Raw genomic sequence first — 19,187 nt, forward strand, 5'->3', positions numbered from 1 at the left:
TCGTCTCGTCATCATGGCTGACTGCAGCAGAACTGTGGACGATATAAAGAGGTCCATTCGGTCCTGTGATTACGCCAATTCCAAGGAGACCACAAAGTTCTACGACCGCTGGGCTCAGACGTACGAACAGGTCAGTGACAGAAACTCATCGTCCTCCACGTCTGTGGAAACGTTTGTGTTCTGATGATCAGGAACAGTTCGTCAGTTATCACAGAAGTTTCACATTTATCTTCAGCTGATCGGCTTTAACTGTTACTGCTCTGAGTCACGGTGTTGTGTGTGTGTCATCGGTCACTGGTTGATGAGAACTAACACATGTACCATTAACAGGATATGATGATGATAAACTACAGACCAGCACATCTGGCTGTAGATTTCCTGAACGCCAACTTCTGCGGGAGGCGTGAGGAGGTTCAGGTTCTGGATGTCGGCTGTGGCACTGGACTGGTTGCTAAACTGGTGAGAAACAAAAGTCCATTTCAGAGCAGACTGCAGGTGTGACGGCATGTTTTCATGTTGGGCTCAGTTTTGAGATATAACACGTCTTCATTCACTAAATGTTTTCCTTAAGTACGTCTTCAGGAATGAAATCCAGTGCTGAACAAGCATTACTTCGACCAAATGAACCATTTAATAATATTATTTTGAAGGTTTAACGCAGTCACACATGTATTAAACCTTCATGATTCACTCCAAATTTAAAAACATAAAGACTTTATTCTACACGTGAAAAGTAAATGCAATTATTTTATTTCAAACATTTGTCAGTTCCTTTGAAATGAAATACAAAAAAGTGACTTTCCGTTTCCTCAATTCAAAGTTTTACTGAAGATGCACGTTTCCACTCAGGTTCACAAAGAACAATCATAATAAGGTCATTATGGTTCAGGAATGCTTATTCAGAATCCTTGTGCAGTTATGAAGGAATAAATGCTTTCTACTTCTAAACGCTGAGTGGATGCGTTGAACAAATCAATGATTGGATGAGTCAGAGTTTTCTTCAGTTAAACAAAGATAATTGTTTAATAATTGTTTTTGGAGCCAAGGAAGAACGACTCACAGTCTCTGCTCAGCTTCAATCTGTAATGTTGAAAACTACAAACCAAGCCAGAAACCTCGGTGTAATCATGGACTCAGACCTGAACTGCAGCAGCCACAGTAAGTCAATTACAAAGTCGGCCTACTATCATCTTAAAAATATATCCAGGATAAAAGGACTTATGTCTCTGCAGGATTTGGAAAAACTTGTCCATGCATTTATCTTCAGCAGACTCGACTACTGTAACGGTGTCTTTACAGGACTCTCTAAAAAGTCCATCAGACAGCTGCAGCTGATCCAGAACGCTGCTGCTCGAGTCCTAACAAGAACCAAAAAAGTAGATCACATCACTCCAGTTCTCAGATCTTTACACTGGCTTCCTGTCAGTCAAAGAATAAATGTCAAAATCCTGTTGTTGGTTTATAAAGCACTGAATGGTTTCTGATCCATCCAGACCTCTGAGGTGGTCAGGTACAGGTCTGCTTTCAGTCCCTAGAGTCAAAACTAAACCCGGAGAAGCAGCGTTCAGTTATTATGGAACAAACTCCCAGAAAACTGCAGGTCTGCTCCAGCTCTCACCTCTGTTGAATCAAGACTGAAGACCTTTCTGCTTTTCACTGAAGCAATTTTAAGGCTTTGAACTGCACTGTGACTTTTATTTTCTATTCTTGTCTCTTTTAAACCTATTCTATATTAGCCTACTGTCGTATTTCTGAACTTGTTTTAATGTTTTGTTTTAATGTCTTTCAAATGCAATTTTTAATTTCTTTTAATGTAATATTTCTGCCCCTGTAAAACACTTTGAGTTGCCTTGTGTCTGATTTGTGCGATATAAATGAACTTGCCTTGCCTTACTTTTCAATGACACTCAGAAAAATCACGAACCTGATCCAGCCACACTCTCCAGCTGCTCCCTGATCCCTGTGACATCACCTGGGCTGCTTTCTACAGGTTCAGACTCACTGTTGGTGCTGTTTGTCTCCCTCTGGTGTTCAGATGTTTGAACTGGGCTTCAGGCACTTTGTGGGAGTGGACGGCAGTAAAGGCATGCTGGACCAAGCTGTTAAGACCGGCCTCTACCAGGACCTCAGACTGGCCTTACTGGGAACACAACGGCTGCCTGCAGAGACTGGTACAACACACACACCCAACCACCCACACCCACACACACACACCCACACACACACACACACACACACACACACACACACACACACACATGCAAACACACTGATTCCCTCCCAGCTGATCATTAAAGATGAGGGTTTTATTCAGTAAATAACTACAGTGAATGCACAGAGGCTCAGAATCAGGAGCAGGACTGTGCCATGAGGCAGGGTATAAGTAGGGCAGCTGGAGCTCTGACTTTAGGTCAGCATGAGGGGGCATCGCCTACCCAGGACTTGGAGGGGTGTCGGCCGACCCAGGAAGAGGCCCAGGGTCAAGAGTAGCATTGACCAACCCAGAAACAGATGAGATGTCGGCCAGCTCAGAAGCAGGAGGTTCATTGGCCAACCCAGGATGATGCTCTAGACAAGACGGGTGTCGGCCGACCCAGGAGCTCGAGGGATGATGGCCGACAGGAGACTACTGGGGACTGTCGGAGGTGTACCAGGCTGGAGACTAGCCAGCCCAGGACCTGTCTCTGGTTTGGGGTTAGCAGGCTGGTGCAGGTGCTGGCTGGACGATGACAAAACTTAGCCTTACAGAAAGGAGCGCAGGTGTGTTTGTAGCAGGTTTGGATGAAGGCTGAGGCTTGGGCTGAGAGCTGGGTGGCCGGGGCTGAGGCTTAGCAAGCTCCATGCTAAGCCCAGCACGGGAGCCACTTGAGTCAAGCATGGCATACATAGTCTTTTTTAGATGAGCCGTTCTGGGCCGCAGTTCAACATTGCATGGAGCTTCCAAAAACCAGGGCCTACAGGTCATATTTATTTAAAAAATGGCTATGGTCGTCAGCTTTTCTGAAATGTTCATACTATTTGTTAGGGTGTGGTTTTTCTCTAGACCCTCTCTCTCTGTCATGGATGTGGTCACGTCTTCCCCCGAGTCTTCAGACTCTGCCTCGATGTGTTGGTAGAGTTCAGAAGCTCCTCAAAGTGTTCTTTCCTTTCGGCCTCGCGGTACCAGTCCACCGGCAGGTCCTTAGGTTTCCGCCACGACAGGTAACAATAACCTCCTGACCACAGCTCCTAACAGCCGCCTCTACAATGGAGGCTTTGAACATAGCCTACTCAGATTCATGTCTCCAACCTTCGTGAGAAAGGATGTGTGAGAAAATCTTCCGGAGCTGGGAGTTGGAGACATGATGGACTCAGCCCGTCCCAGTTCACCCTCATTACTTGTTTGGGTTTACCAGGTGTGTCCATCTGATCCAACTCAACTCCAGCTGGTGATCAGCTGACAGCTCTGCTCCTCTCTTCACCCGAGTGTCCGGGACATACAGCCGCAGATCTGATGATATGACAAAGTCCATTATTGACCTTTGGCCAAAGGTGGTGTAGTACTCTTATGAACCATCTTATGCTCAAACATGATGCCGTTATGGCCAATCCATGACTAGCACAGTCCAACAACAGCCCGCTGCACACGAGCCCGGTGCCTGTCCCTGCAGATGGTGAACCCACAGGGTGAGCCCGGTTTGAAACAGTAAAATATGAAACAGGAAGACTTCTGGAAAGTGAACCTGGTTCTTCTTCCTCTTCTGTTGATGGTTTCAGGTATGTTTGATGTGGTGATCCTCGTTGGTGTTCTGGGTTCCGGTTTTGCACCCGTCAGTGTTGTCAGGGAGCTCTGCCACGCCACCAAACCAGGTAACCAGCTATCACCTGTTAGCATGAGTCTGCACAGCTTATGTGTCTTCACATTCAGCCGGTACTGTAACTCTGACTGTCTTTTGTATCTCTATTGTTGTTGTGTGTCTCTTTGTAGTTGATTTACGTCTCGTTATTGTTGCGTTGTCTTTGTAGTTGTTTTGGGTCTCATTTTGTATCTTGTCTTGTGTGTCTGTAGTATTCTTCTGTTTGTGGTTTTTCTGATGTTTTGTATCAGTTTGTAGTAGTCTTGTGTCTGTTTGTGTTTGTTTTGTGTCTCTTTGAAATTGTCTTTTGTCTTTTTATAGTTGTTTTGCATCTTTTTGTAGTTGTTTTGTATCTCTGTGGTTGTTTTGTGTCTAATTTTGTGTCTCCTGTGTTTGTTTTATGTCTTGTCATTGTTGCGTTGTCTTTGTAGTTGCTTTACGTGTCATTTTGTATATTGCTTTGTGTCTTTGTAGTATTCTTCTCTTTGTGTTTTTTCTGATGTTTTGTATCAGTTTGTAGTAGTCTTGTCTCTTTGTATTTGTTTTGTAGTTCTTTGTGGTTTATTTGCATCTCGTTTTGTATCTTGTAGTTGTTGTGTTTCTTTGTAGTTGTTTTGTGTCAGTACAGCTGAATATTTTGTGTTGTTGCAGGAGGTTTCATCTGTATAGCAAAAGGTCTATACCCAGGAGCAAGAGAAGAAAGATACCAGAAGGATCTGGACAGAGAGCTGCAGCTGATGGAGGACGAGGGACTGTGGAGCCTGGTGGGAAACAACCCGACGGACAGATACATTGAAAACTCATATCTGACCACTGAGGCAGACAGGAAGGACGAGCAGGAGGAGAGATACCTCAGCGGGAATGTTTACCTGTACAAGAAATCTATCGATTTAAATCGATGATTAATCATACAGTACAGAAGAGATGGCAACGCTCAACAGAAAATAAAATCAATTCAAAATATTCTGTTACAACAAATATGATTCATACATACTGTATCACAGTCCAATGTAACGTGTCAGAATCAAACATTTCTCAATAAATGTCAAAAATATTAGCATCCTTTCCCATTGTTGTTGTTGTTGTTAACCTTAAAGATATTGTTGTTTCTGGGATTTCTTCATCAAAGGTGTCGGCGTGTAGTTTGGTGATAAAAGAATCTGCGGAGGCGAGGCTGGTGGAGTGATAGAGCAATCTTTATTGAAACAGCTTTCAAGTCTGTGTCCGAACCAGTGTGGCCGCACCCGGTGTTCCCAATATCTGACAAAGTTCTTCCTAAAGCTTTGCCCTCTGCCTTCGGAGTATTTCCTGGTTGCGTCACCAGGTGTTCCCGCCCCTTACCCTTATGTCACGATAGCTGCCACCCAAGCCTGCGAAAGAGAGCTGACTGAATGGATTTTATGGTTTTCTGAACGTCTAACATTTTGAAAGTGAAGGCTTTTAAGGCTTTACTGCCAACAGCATAATGCTAATTTATGCCGTATGCTAATGCATTACCAGCGTCACGTGTTTTAACTGAAAGTCCGCTGAAGTTTAACATATGTGGTTGGATGTTCAAATGAGTAAAAACCGAGTATAAACCCAATACTTACATTTAAATGTCAAGTCTGCGCCACTTGATGTCCCCATTTTTCTTGCTTTCCCTCTTCTTTTTTGGGACTGAGGAGCGGCGCACAAACGATCTTGGGATATGGGAGGCCGTGAAGGACAGTAGCGGTGCGTCCTCCGACAAGAGGGAGAAGAAGGCTGCATTTGAAGGTTACACCCCGCCTTTCCAAAACCCTGCTGTTCCGAAAATAGACTTCCATTCTTCGTAATGGCGGGGTTTCCCATTTTTCCTAAAGACCCCGCTATTCCGAAAAGGCTATTGGGGAAACCCTGACCCTATTGGGAAGTAATTCAAACTTGAAAGTCGGAACAGCGTGTTTTGGGGGGAGGGTCGGAACAGCAGTGTTTCGGAGTGGGGGTGTTTCGCAATGGAAGGCTGTCCCCGCATTTGAAGGAGCCTTCGAATTGGGACAGCCTTCGCGCAGTGTTGTGACATAATTGGCCTTCGAAGGATGCAGCCCCTGAATTTGGACACAGCTCGTCTTTGACTCCCGCTACTGCTACTTCCGGGAACGCCGTGATTTCCCGTGATCTCCCGCGATCTCGCGCAACCTACCGCTGCGCCGCTCTTAAAGTGACAGTGCCACCTAAACAAAAATAAACTGCTAACACAGTAATAATTCCCTACAGAATAATAAAGCACTGTCTTAACAGTCTGAAAACAGTCTTGGTCTCTTGTTCACCTGGCTACACAAGTAAAAAATAAATTAAAAAAAAAAATTGAATTTTTTTTTCTCGATTGGGGGCTCCCTGGTGGCCAGGGGGCCCCAAGCAGCCGCTTAGTTCGCTCATGCCTCGGGCCGACTCTGCACAGATACCTCAATATATTCTGTAAGAATTATTTTTTTAAATGTCAAAAACGACAGGACCTTTGTTCCACATGTTGTTGAGTTGTGTTCTCACATCATTACAAATGTTTCCAACAAAGTTCAAAGCAGAGAAATCGTCCAATGTCCTTGAGGTGACGGTGAGTTTCATCTGGTCGTCTGTTGCTGTAACTTCAGGAGAGAGTCAGAGAGGAAGGAAGTCTGAGAACGAGACCAAACATAACGAGAAGAAAACTGTAACACAGCTCGACTGAGTCACAGAGAGAGAGTTTAATCAGCAGTGGAGGTTTAATGGTGTGTTCACAGTCAGAGAAGTGAGTTTGATGGCAGGATCATTTATGTTTATTTGTCCCAAACAGCCAGATTACTGTACATTAGCTGTAAGATAAGGTCAGCGAACACCCCTCTGAGTGAAGTCAGCACTCAGCAGAGACTCTGGTTCTGGTTCTGGTTCTGGTTCTCTGTCTCCTCTCTGTAACGTTCCGTTCATGAAGTAAAGTCCATTTCCCCTCCAGCTCCAGTCAGCAGTCAACATTACAGAACAGAAGGACCCGACAGTGGAGGTCACCTCCGGATCACTGCTGCAGTCACAGAGACACAAAACAACCACAGAGACACAAAACAACCACAGGAGACACAAAACAACCACAGAGACACAGAACAACCACAGAGACACAGAACAACCACAGGAGACACACAAAACAACCATAGAGACACAGAACAACCACAGGAGACACAAAACAACCACAGAGACACAAAACAACCACAGAGACAAAGAACAACCACAGAGACACAGAACAGCCACACAGAGACACAAAACAACCACAGAGACAAAAAACAACCACACAGAGACACAAAACAACCACAGAGACACAAAACAACCACAGAGACAAAGAACAACCACAGGAGACACAAAACAACCACAGAGAAACAGAACAACCACAGAGACACAGAACAGCCACACAGAGACACAAAACAACCACAGGAGACACAAAACAACCACACAGAGACACAAAACAACCACGCAGAGACACAAAACAACCACGCAGAGACACAAAATAACCACGCAGAGACACAATACAACCACGCAGAGACACAAAACAACCACAGAGACACAAAACAATCACACAGACACAAAACAACCACACAGAGGCAAAAAACAACCACAGAGACAAAAAACAACCACACAGAGACACAAAACAACCACACAGAGGCACAATACAACCACACAGAGACACAATACAACCACGCAGAGACACAATACAACCACACAGAGACACAAAACAACCATGCAGAGACACAATACAACCACACAGAGACACAAAACAACCACAGAGACACAAAACAACCACACAGAGAGACAAAACAACCACAGAGACACAAAACAACCACACAGAGAGACACAAAACAACCACAGAGACACAAAACAACCACAGAGACACAAAATAACCACACAGAGACACGAAACAACCACACAGAGACACAAAACAACCACACAGAGGCAAAAAACAACCACAGAGGACAAGTCAGGTTGATCAACAGGAGTGAAGATAAATCCACGTTTTAATTCCACAAGTTCAAAGCGTAATCTCTGAGCTCTCCTCCCGTCGGTAAACGTCCCCGGATCAGAACCTGATGACACTCCAGGTGTTTGAAGTTGAATCATAATTCACAAAAGTAACTTAAAAAACAAAAGTCAGTATCAGCCTGAGGTCTGATACCGGCAGCAGATGGCAGTTTGTGCAGCTTCAATGTTTGTCTGTTGGGTTGTGGTTGACTTCAGGCTGGGCTGGAAAAACTGGACTTCCCAGTCACTCTGATAAAGCTGCCTCTGTCACCACTGCTCCCACACTCACATCTGCTTCTCTGCCTGAAACATCCACACAGGTGAGTTCAAACTGCTTTCATACTTTCATCACAGTCAGGCTGTAATGTATTCATGTGTCAACATTTGCTTTGATGAGTTCAAATGTCTTTTGTCCATGGAGACGTCTTTACGAGTGTTGTTTTGTTCAAAAACCCAAAGAGATTCACTTGACTGAGAAACTCTGACAATCTACTGTAGTGCCTGGCACTGGGAGTCACTTAAACATGTCAACAACGCCACCTCCTATTAAAGGACAGGAGGAACCCTTGATTAGCAATAGATTTCTCTTTGTGTTGTGTGGCCCATACTTCCCCAGAACAGGAACAACTTACAAGAAGCCAGTACTGTATGAAAAATAATCTCTTTTTATTACAATCAGATCAATCTATGTTGAGGGCGCAATATGGTATAGGAGTGAGGCAAAATAACAAACAAAATGTGGATGGCGACAAACTAACGTCTCCTTATGCTCAGAAGGTCGGGTCTGCTGTGCTCACCAGCTGAAAGATGAAGCTGTGGAAGACAGAAAGAGGGGACAGCAAGTCTAGCACCGCAAACATGCACTACAAACTCTACATCTAATTACTTTAAAGATATCATGCAATGTCACTAGGCAATATATATACACACCACTACAATGTGTCACCCTGTGCAGTCCCACCACAGACAGGAGCAGTGTGTCGGTGCAGACCCGGCCTTGGACACTCAAGCTGCAGACAAAGAGGGGAGACAGAAAATCAAACTCTCAAATCACCATCCAAGAGAATACACATTTCGTAAACCATAAAAATAAATGGCCTCAAACCTATGCTTATGAGATCACATATTCAGGAACTAAACCAATAAATGAACACACAAAAGAAAAATCTAATCATAGAAAACAGTGGCTGGGCTGGTCCTTGAAAGGAAGACACAACATCTATTAGTACACATTCAAGGCACCATACTTAGTTAAAAACACTAAAGACTGGTAATAAAATATAAGCCTACTTTGCCAGGTATGAGTTCATACACCCTGGTTCACGTGGCAATTTTCTGCTTGGGCAGAGGGCAGGTCCCAGTGTGTGAGACTCTCTAAGGAGAGGACATTATAAATATCATGGCTTGGGCATACATTAAAATACAGACATAACTTAATACATTAATTACCGGACCTTTAGCCACAGTCGCTCTGTCATGGTCATGTCATCCCTCGACTGGAAGACACACAAATATAAACAGTAAGTATAAACTTTCGAGTCATGATATTGCTTCCACACAAATTAAAAACATCCAACACAGCACACTACATGTACTTGCATAAAAAAACACCCGAAACAATTCATATATTACCGTGAGGTCGTTCTTAGCCCTGAGGCACGGGAATTGTGAAGTCCGGCTATCTCTCGCTACGTGAGCGAGCTGCCCAACCGCCTCACCAGAACAAAGAAAAGGGCCCTCTGCCACTACCTGCTGAGATTTATCTCTTCCTGGTCACATGACTTGTCATGTCATGTGACATGCATCTTCTACCCTCCCACACTACAGAAATCTACAGATCAGAATCGTCTCAGATCTGATCTCAAGATGCAGGTTCAGAATATTTACACTTGTAACATGATGACTGAGATCAGGTTTGACAGTTAGGATTCACAGTATCTGTCGTCTTGACAACACGTTCAGTTTCTTCCCTGCAGCAGGTTTGAAGTCGTCTCGTCATCATGGCTGACTGCAGCAGAACTGTGGACGATATAAAGAGGTCCATTCGGTCCTGTGATTACGCCGATTCCAAGGAGACCACAAAGTTCTACGACCGCTGGGCTCAGACGTACGAACAGGTCAGTGACAGAAACTCATCGTCCTCCACGTCTGTGGAAACGTTTGTGTTCTGATGATCAGGAACAGTTCGTCAGTTATCACAGAAGTTTCACATTTATCTTCAGCTGATCAGCTTTAACTGTTACTGCTCTGAGTCACGGTGTTGTGTGTGTGTCATCGGTCACTGGTTGATGAGAACTAACACATGTACCATTAACAGGATATGATGATGATAAACTACAGACCAGCACATCTGGCTGTAGATTTCCTGAACGCCAACTTCTGCGGGAGGCGTGAGGAGGTTCAGGTTCTGGACGTCGGCTGTGGCACTGGACTGGTTGCTAAACTGGTGAGAAACAAAAGTCCATTTCAGAGCAGACTGCAGGTGTGACGGCATGTTTTCATGTTGGGCTCAGTTTTGAGATATAACACGTCTTCATTCACTAAATGTTTTCCTTAAGTACGTCTTCAGGGATGAAATCCAGTGCTGAACAAGCATTACTTCGACCAAATGAACCATTTAATAATATTATTTTGAAGGTTTAACGCAGTCACACATGTATTAAACCTTCATGATTCACTCCAAATTTAAAAACATAAAGACTTTATTCTACATGTGAAAAGTAAATGCAATTATTTTATTTCAAACATTTGTCAATTCCTTTAAAATGAAATACAAAAAAGTGACTTTCCGTTTCCTCAATTCAAAGTTTTACTGAAGATGCACGTTTCCACTCAGGTTCACAAAGAACAATCATAATAAGGTCATTATGGTTCAGGAATGCTTATTCAGAATCCTTGTGCAGTTATGAAGGAATAAATGCTTTCTACTTCTAAACGCTGAGTGGATGCGTTGAACAAATCAATGATTGGATGAGTCAGAGTTTTCTTCAATTGAACAAAGATAAGACTGAAATAATTGTTTTTGGAGCCAAGGAAGAACGACTCACAGTCTCTGCTCAGCTTCAATCTGTAATGTTGAAAACTACAAACCAAGCCAGAAACCTCGGTGTAATCATGGACTCAGACCTGAACTGCAGCAGCCACAGTAAGTCAATTACAAAGTCGGCCTACTATCATCTTAAAAATATATCCAGGATAAAAGGACTTATGTCTCTGCAGGATTTGGAAAAACTTGTCCATGCATTTATCTTCAGCAGACTCGACTACTGTAACGGTGTCTTTACAGGACTCTCTAAAAAGTCCATCAGACAGCTGCAGCTGATCCAGAACGCTGCTGCTCGAGTCCTAACAAGAACCAAAAAAGTAGATCACATCACTCCAGTTCTCAGATCTTTACACTGGCTTCCTGTCAGTCAAAGAATAAATGTCAAAATCCTGTTGTTGGTTTATAAAGCACTGAATGGTTTCTGATCCATCCAGACCTCTGAGGTGGTCAGGTACAGGTCTGCTTTCAGTCCCTAGAGTCAAAACTAAACCCGGAGAAGCAGCGTTCAGTTATTATGGAACAAACTCCCAGAAAACTGCAGGTCTGCTCCAGCTCTCACCTCTGTTGAATCAAGACTGAAGACCTTTCTGCTTTTCACTGAAGCAATTTTAAGGCTTTGAACTGCACTGTGACTTTTATTTTCTATTCTTGTCTCTTTTAAACCTATTCTATATTAGCCTACTTTCCTATTTCTTAACTTGTTTTAATGTTTTGTTTTAATGTATTTCAAATGCAATTTTTAATTTCTTTTAATGTAATATTTATGCCCCTGTAAAACACTTTGAGTTGCCTTGTGTCTGATTTGTGCGATATAAATGAACTTGCCTTGCCTTACTTTTCAATGACACTCCCTGTGACATCACCTGGGCTGCTTTCTACAGGTTCAGACTCACTGTTGGTGCTGTTTGTCTCCCTCTGGTGTTCAGATGTTTCAACTGGGCTTCAGGCACTTTGTGGGAGTGGAAGGCAGTAAAGGCATGCTGGACCAAGCTGTTAAGACCGGCCTCTACCAGGACCTCAGACTGGCCTTACTGGGAACACAACGGCTGCCTGCAGAGACTGACACACACACACACACACACACACACACACACATGCAAACACACTGATTCCCTCCCAGCTGATCATTAAAAATGAGGGTTTTATTCAGTAAATAACTACAATGAATGCAAAGAGGCTCAGAATCAGGAGCAGGACTGGGCCATGAGGCAGGGTATAAGTAGGGCAGCTGGAGCTCTGACTTTAGGTCAGCATGAGGGGGCATCGCCTACCCAGGACTTGGAGGGGTGTCGGCCGACCCAGGAAGAGGCTCAGGGTCAAGAGTAGCATTGACCAACCCAGAAACAGATGAGATGTCGGCCAGCTCAGAAGCAGGAGGTTCATTGGCCAACCCAGGATGATGCTCTAGACAAGACGGGTGTCGGCCGACCCAGGAGCTAGAGGGATGATGGCCGACAGGAGACTACTGGGGACTGTCGGAGGTGTACCAGGCTGGAGACTAGCCAGCCCAGGACCTGTCTCTGGTTTGGGGTTAGCAGGCTGGTGCAGGTGCTTGCTGGACGATGACAAAACTTAGCCTTACAGAAAGGAGCGCAGGTGTGTTTGTAGCAGGTTTGGATGAAGGCTGAGGCTTGGGCTGAGAGCTGGGTGGCCGGGGCTGAGGCTTAGCAAGCTCCATGCTAAGCCCAGCACGGGAGCCACTTGAGTCAAGCATGGCATACATAGTCTTTTTTAGATGAGCCGTTCTGGGCCGCAGTTCAACATTGCATGGAGCTTCCAAAAACCAGGGCCTACAGGTCATATTTATTTAAAAAATGGCTATGGTCGTCAGCTTTTCTGAAATGTTCATACTATTTGTTAGGGTGTGGTTTTTCTCTAGACCCTCTCTCTCTGTCATGGATGTGGTCACGTCTTCCCCCGAGTCTTCAGACTCTGCCTCGATGTGTTGGTAGAGTTCAGAAGCTCCTCAAAGTGTTCTTTCCTTTCGGCCTCGCGGTACCAGTCCACCGGCAGGTCCTTAGGTTTCCGCCACGACAGGTAACAATAACCTCCTGACCACAGCTCCTAACAGCCGCCTCTACAATGGAGGCTTTGAACATAGCCTACTCAGATTCATGTCTCCAACCTTCGTGAGAAAGGATGTGTGAGAAAATCTTCCGGAGCTGGGAGTTGGAGACATGATGGACTCAGCCCGTCCCAGTTCACCCTCATTACTTGTTTGGGTTTACCAGGTGTGTCCATCTGATCCAACTCAACTCCAGCTGGTGATCAGCTGACAGCTCTGCTCCTCTCTTCACCCGAGTGTCCGGGACATACAGCCGCAGATCTGATGATATGACAAAGTCCATTATTGACCTTTGGCCAAAGGTGGTGTAGTACTCTTATGAACCATCTTATGCTCAAACATGATGCCGTTATGGCCAATCCATGACTAGCACAGTCCAACAACAGCCCGCTGCACACGAGCCCGGTGCCTGTCCCTGCAGATGGTGAACCCACAGGGTGAGCCCGGTTTGAAACAGTAAAATATGAAACAGGAAGACTTCTGGAAAGTGAACCTGGTTCTTCTTCCTCTTCTGTTGATGGTTTCAGGTATGTTTGATGTGGTGATCCTCGTCAGTGTTCTGTGTCCCGGTTATGCACCCGTCAGTGTTGTCAGGGAGCTCTGCCACGCCACCAAACCAGGTAACCAGCTATCACCTGTTAGCATGAGTCTGCACAGCTTATGCGTCTTCACATTCAGCCGGTACTGTAACTCTGACTGTCTTTTGTATCTCTATTGTTGTTGTGTGTCTCTTTGTAGTTGCTTTATGTCTCATTATTGTTGCGTTGTCTTTGTAGTTGTTTTGGGTCTCATTTTGTATCTTGTCTTGTGTCTCTGTAGTATTCTTCTGTTTGTGGTTTTTCTGATGTTTTGTATCAGTTTGTAGTAGTCTTGTGTCTCTTTGTGTTTGTTTTGTAGTTCTTTGTGGTTTATTTGCATCTTGTTTTGTATCTTGTAGTTGTTGTGTTTCTTTGTAGTTGTTTTGTGTCAGTACAGCTGAATATTTTGTGTTGTTGCAGGAGGTTTCATCTGTATAGCAAAAGGTCTATACCCAGGAGCAAGAGAAGAAAGATACAAGAAGGATCTGGACAGAGAGCTGCAGCTGATGGAGGACGAGGGACTGTGGAGCCTGGTGGGAAACAACCCGACGGACAGATACATGGAAAACTCATATCTGACCACTGAGGCAGACAGGAAGGACGAGCAGGAGGAGAGATACATCAGCGGGAATGTTTACCTGTACAAGAAATCTATCGATTTAAATCGATGATTAATCATACAGTACAGAAGAGATGGCAACGCTCAACAGAAAATAAAATCAATTCAAAATATTCTGTTACAACAAATATGATTCATACATACTGTATCACAGTCCAATGTAACGTGTCAGAATCAAACATTTCTCAATAAATGTCAAAAATATTAGCATCCTTTCCCATTGTTGTTGTTGTTGTTAACCTTAAAGATATTGTTGTTTCTGGGATTTCTTCATCAAAGGTGTCGGTGTGTAGTTTGGTGATAAAAGAATCTGCGGAGGCGAGGCTGGTGGAGTGATAGAGCAATCTTTATTGAAACAGCTTTCAAGTCTGTGTCCGAACCAGTGTGGCCGCACCCGGTGTTCCCAATATCTGACAAAGTTCTTCCTAAAGCTTTGCCCTCTGCCTTCGGAGTATTTCCTGGTTGCGTCACCAGGTGTTCCCGCCCCTTACCCTTATGTCACGATAGCTGCCACCCAAGCCTGCGAAAGAGAGCTGACTGAATGGATTTTATGGTTTTCTGAACGTCTAACATTTTGAAAGTGAAGGCTTTTAAGGCTTTACTGCCAACAGCATAATGCTAATTTATGCCGTATGCTAATGCATTACCAGCGTCACGTGTTTTAACTGAAAGTCCGCTGAAGTTTAACATATGTGGTTGGATGTTCAAATGAGTAAAAACCGAGTATAAACCCAATACTTACATTTAAATGTCAAGTCTGCGCCACTTGATGTCCCCATTTTTCTTGCTTTCCCTCTTCTTTTTTGGGACTGAGGAGCGGCGCACAAACGATCTTGGGATATGGGAGGCCGTGAAGGACAGTAGCGGTGCGTCCTCCGACAAGAGGGAGAAGAAGGCTGCATTTGAAGGTTACACCCCGCCTTTCCAAAACCCTGCTGTTCCGAAAATAGACTTCCATTCTTCGTAATGGCGGGGTTTCCCATTTTTCCTAAAGACCCCGCTATTCCGAAAAGGCTATTGGGGAAACCCTGACCCTATTGGGAAGTAATTCAAACTTGAAAGTCGGAACAGCGTGTTTTGGGGTGGGGGTGTTTCGCAATGGAAGGCTGTCCCCGCATTTGAAGGAGCCTTCGAATTGGGACAGCCTTCGCGCAGTGTTGTGACATAATTGGCCTTCGAAGGATGCAGCCCCTGAATTTGGACACAGCTCGTCTTTGACTCCCGCTACTGCTACTTCCGGGAACGCCGTGATTTCCCGTGATCTCCCGCGATCTCGCGCAACCTACCGCTGCGCCGCTCTTAAAGTGACAGTGCCACCTAAACAAAAATAAACTGCTAACACAGTAATAATTCCCTACAGAATAATAAAGCACTGTCTTAACAGTCTGAAAACAGTCTTGGTCTCTTGTTCACCTGGCTACACAAGTAAAAAATAAATTTAAAAAAAAAATTGAATTTTTTTTTCTCGATTGGGGGCTCCCTGGTGGCCAGGGGGCCCCAAGCAGCCGCTTAGTTCGCTCATGCCTCGGGCCGACTCTGCACAGATACCTCAATATATTCTGTAAGAATTATTTTTTTAAATGTCAAAAACGACAGGACCTTTGTTCCACATGTTGTTGAGTTGTGTTCTCACATCATTACAAATGTTTCCAACAAAGTTCAAAGCAGAGAAATCGTCCAATGTCCTTGAGGTGACGGTGAGTTTCATCTGGTCGTCTGTTGCTGTAACTTCAGGAGAGAGTCAGAGAGGAAGGAAGTCTGAGAACGAGACCAAACATAACGAGAAGAAAACTGTAACACAGCTCGACTGAGTCACAGAGAGAGAGTTTAATCAGCAGTGGAGGTTTAATGGTGTGTTCACAGTCAGAGAAGTGAGTTTGATGGCAGGATCATTTATGTTTATTTGTCCCAAACAGCCAGATTACTGTACATTAGCTGTAAGATAAGGTCAGCGAACACCCCTCTGAGTGAAGTCAGCACTCAGCAGAGACTCTGGTTCTGGTTCTGGTTCTGGTTCTCTGTCTCCTCTCTGTAACGTTCCGTTCATGAAGTAAAGTCCATTTCCCCTCCAGCTCCAGTCAGCAGTCAACATTACAGAACAGAAGGACCCGACAGTGGAGGTCACCTCCGGATCACTGCTGCAGTCACAGAGACACAAAACAACCACAGAGACACAAAACAACCACAGGAGACACAAAACAACCACAGAGACACAGAACAACCACAGAGACACAGAACAACCACAGGAGACACACAAAACAACCATAGAGACACAGAACAACCACAGGAGACACAAAACAACCACAGAGACACAAAACAACCACAGAGACAAAGAACAACCACAGAGACACAGAACAGCCACACAGAGACACAAAACAACCACAGAGACAAAAAACAACCACACAGAGACACAAAACAACCACAGAGACACAAAACAACCACAGAGACAAAGAACAACCACGCAGAGACACAAAACAACCACAGAGAAACAGAACAACCACAGAGACACAGAACAGCCACACAGAGACACAAAACAACCACAGGAGACACAAAACAACCACACAGAGACACAAAACAACCACGCAGAGACACAAAACAACCACGCAGAGACACAATACAACCACGCAGAGACACAAAACAACCACAGAGACACAAAACAATCACACAGACACAAAACAACCACACAGAGGCAAAAAACAACCACAGAGACAAAAAACAACCACACAGAGACACAAAACAACCACACAGAGGCACAATACAACCACACAGAGACACAATACAACCACACAGAGACACAATACAACCATGCAGAGACACAATACAACCACACAGAGACACAAAACAACCACAGAGACACAAAACAACCACACAGAGAGACAAAACAACCACAGAGACACAAAACAACCACACAGAGAGACACAAAACAACCACAGAGACACAAAACAACCACAGAGACACAAAATAACCACACAGAGACACGAAACAACCACACAGAGACACAAAACAACCACACAGAGGCAAAAAACAACCACAGAGGACAAGTCAGGTTGATCAACAGGAGTGAAGATAAATCCACGTTTTAATTCCACAAGTTCAAAGCGTAATCTCTGAGCTCTCCTCCCGTCGGTAAACGTCCCCGGATCAGAACCTGATGACACTCCAGGTGTTTGAAGTTGAATCATAATTCACAAAAGTAACTTAAAAAACAAAAGTCAGTATCAGCCTGAGGTCTGATACCGGCAGCAGATGGCAGTTTGTGCAGCTTCAATGTTTGTCTGTTGGGTTGTGGTTGACTTCAGGCTGGGCTGGAAAAACTGGACTTCCCAGTCACTCTGATAAAGCTGCCTCTGTCACCACTGCTCCCACACTCACATCTGCTTCTCTGCCTGAAACATCCACACAGGTGAGTTCAAACTGCTTTCATACTTTCATCACAGTCAGGCTGTAATGTATTCATGTGTCAACATTTGCTTTGATGAGTTCAAATGTCTTTTGTCCATGGAGACGTCTTTACGAGTGTTGTTTTGTTCAAAAACCCAAAGAGATTCACTTGACTGAGAAACTCTGACAATCTACTGTAGTGCCTGGCACTGGGAGTCACTTAAACATGTCAACAACGCCACCTCCTATTAAAGGACAGGAGGAACCCTTGATTAGCAATAGATTTCTCTTTGTGTTGTGTGGCCCATACTTCCCCAGAACAGGAACAACTTACAAGAAGCCAGTACTGTATGAAAAATAATCTCTTTTTATTACAATCAGATCAATCTATGTTGAGGGCGCAATATGGTATAGGAGTGAGGCAAAATAACAAACAAAATGTGGATGGCGACAAACTAACGTCTCCTTATGCTCAGAAGGTCGGGTCTGCTGTGCTCACCAGCTGAAAGATGAAGCTGTGGAAGACAGAAAGAGGGGACAGCAAGTCTAGCACCGCAAACATGCACTACAAACTCTACATCTAATTACTTTAAAGATATCATGCAATGTCACTAGGCAATATATATACACACCACTACAATGTGTCACCCTGTGCAGTCCCACCACAGACAGGAGCAGTGTGTCGGTGCAGACCCGGCCTTGGACACTCAAGCTGCAGACAAAGAGGGGAGACAGAAAATCAAACTCTCAAATCACCATCCAAGAGAATACACATTTCGTAAACCATAAAAATAAATGGCCTCAAACCTATGCTTATGAGATCACATATTCAGGAACTAAACCAATAAATGAACACACAAAAGAAAAATCTAATCATAGAAAACAGTGGCTGGGCTGGTCCTTGAAAGGAAGACACAACATCTATTAGTACACATTCAAGGCACCATACTTAGTTAAAAACACTAAAGACTGGTAATAAAATATAAGCCTACTTTGCCAGGTATGAGTTCATACACCCTGGTTCACGTGGCAATTTTCTGCTTGGGCAGAGGGCAGGTCCCAGTGTGTGAGACTCTCTAAGGAGAGGACATTATAAATATCATGGCTTGGGCATACATTAAAATACAGACATAACTTAATACATTAATTACCGGACCTTTAGCCACAGTCGCTCTGTCATGGTCATGTCATCCCTCGACTGGAAGACACACAAATATAAACAGTAAGTATAAACTTTCGAGTCATGATATTGCTTCCACACAAATTAAAAACATCCAACACAGCACACTACATGTACTTGCATAAAAAAACACCCGAAACAATTCATATATTACCGTGAGGTCGTTCTTAGCCCTGAGGCACGGGAATTGTGAAGTCCGGCTATCTCTCGCTACGTGAGCGAGCTGCCCAACCGCCTCACCAGAACAAAGAAAAGGGCCCTCTGCCACTACCTGCTGAGATTTATCTCTTCCTGGTCACATGACTTGTCATGTCATGTGACATGCATCTTCTACCCTCCCACACTACAGAAATCTACAGATCAGAATCGTCTCAGATCTGATCTCAAGATGCAGGTTCAGAATATTTACACTTGTAACATGATGACTGAGATCAGGTTTGACAGTTAGGATTCACAGTATCTGTCGTCTTGACAACACGT

The 19,187-nt window shown here is 44.3% G+C and overlaps 2 protein-coding genes and 2 long non-coding RNA genes across 10 annotated transcripts; 2 read left to right on the forward strand and 2 right to left on the reverse strand.

Annotated features, from left to right (window-relative positions):
* Nucleotides 1-13: 13 nt before the first annotated feature.
* LOC141011537 (methyltransferase-like protein 27) lies at nt 14-4,738 on the forward strand. Its single transcript, XM_073484701.1, has 5 exons — nt 14-130; nt 331-459; nt 2,036-2,171; nt 3,757-3,849; nt 4,488-4,738. Exons 1-5 carry the CDS (start codon nt 14-16, stop codon nt 4,736-4,738), a joined length of 726 nt encoding a protein of 241 aa, XP_073340802.1.
* Nucleotides 4,739-8,480: 3,742 nt separating this feature from the next.
* Nucleotides 8,481-9,641, reverse strand: LOC141012452 (uncharacterized). Of its 4 annotated transcripts, XR_012180386.1 has the most exons (5): nt 9,471-9,641; nt 9,293-9,334; nt 9,129-9,212; nt 8,769-8,848; nt 8,481-8,651 (listed from the first exon to the last, which is right to left on the reverse strand). It is a non-coding gene; the product is annotated as an uncharacterized lncRNA (long non-coding RNA). The 4 variants fall into 4 exon arrangements; XR_012180384.1 differs by having other exon boundaries at nt 9,129-9,334; XR_012180385.1 differs by having other exon boundaries at nt 9,293-9,641.
* Nucleotides 9,642-9,838: 197 nt separating this feature from the next.
* LOC141011538 (methyltransferase-like protein 27) lies at nt 9,839-14,198 on the forward strand. The gene is made up of 5 exons (XM_073484702.1): nt 9,839-9,955; nt 10,156-10,284; nt 11,811-11,943; nt 13,474-13,569; nt 13,948-14,198. Exons 1-5 carry the CDS (start codon nt 9,839-9,841, stop codon nt 14,196-14,198), a joined length of 726 nt encoding a protein of 241 aa, XP_073340803.1.
* A 3,673-nt stretch (nt 14,199-17,871) lies between these two features.
* LOC141012448 (uncharacterized) lies at nt 17,872-19,032 on the reverse strand. 4 transcript variants are annotated; one of them, XR_012180382.1, is made up of 5 exons: nt 18,862-19,032; nt 18,684-18,725; nt 18,520-18,603; nt 18,160-18,239; nt 17,872-18,042 (listed from the first exon to the last, which is right to left on the reverse strand). It is a non-coding gene; the product is annotated as an uncharacterized lncRNA (long non-coding RNA). The 4 variants fall into 4 exon arrangements; XR_012180380.1 differs by having other exon boundaries at nt 18,520-18,725; XR_012180381.1 differs by having other exon boundaries at nt 18,684-19,032.
* Nucleotides 19,033-19,187: the final 155 nt, after the last annotated feature.

Source organism: Pagrus major, chromosome 17 (assembly GCF_040436345.1).
Source record: "Pagrus major chromosome 17, Pma_NU_1.0".
In the NCBI taxonomy this organism is placed as follows: Eukaryota; Metazoa; Chordata; class Actinopteri; order Spariformes; family Sparidae; genus Pagrus; species Pagrus major.

What these genes read in the sequence shown, in the direction of transcription:
- LOC141011537 (XM_073484701.1), top strand. Translation starts at nt 14, where the DNA reads ATGGCTGACTGCAGCAGAACTGTGGACGATATAAAGAGGTCCATTCGG. An exon ending in ACGGCTGCCTGCAGAGACTG is followed by an intron (nt 2,172 to 3,756) that starts GTACAACACACA and finishes TGATGGTTTCAG; the next exon opens with GTATGTTTGATGTGGTGATC. An exon ending in CTGCCACGCCACCAAACCAG is followed by an intron (nt 3,850 to 4,487) that starts GTAACCAGCTAT and finishes GTGTTGTTGCAG; the next exon opens with GAGGTTTCATCTGTATAGCA.
- LOC141011538 (XM_073484702.1), top strand. Translation starts at nt 9,839, where the DNA reads ATGGCTGACTGCAGCAGAACTGTGGACGATATAAAGAGGTCCATTCGG. An exon ending in CTGGACTGGTTGCTAAACTG is followed by an intron (nt 10,285 to 11,810) that starts GTGAGAAACAAA and finishes TCTGGTGTTCAG; the next exon opens with ATGTTTCAACTGGGCTTCAG. An exon ending in CTGCCACGCCACCAAACCAG is followed by an intron (nt 13,570 to 13,947) that starts GTAACCAGCTAT and finishes GTGTTGTTGCAG; the next exon opens with GAGGTTTCATCTGTATAGCA.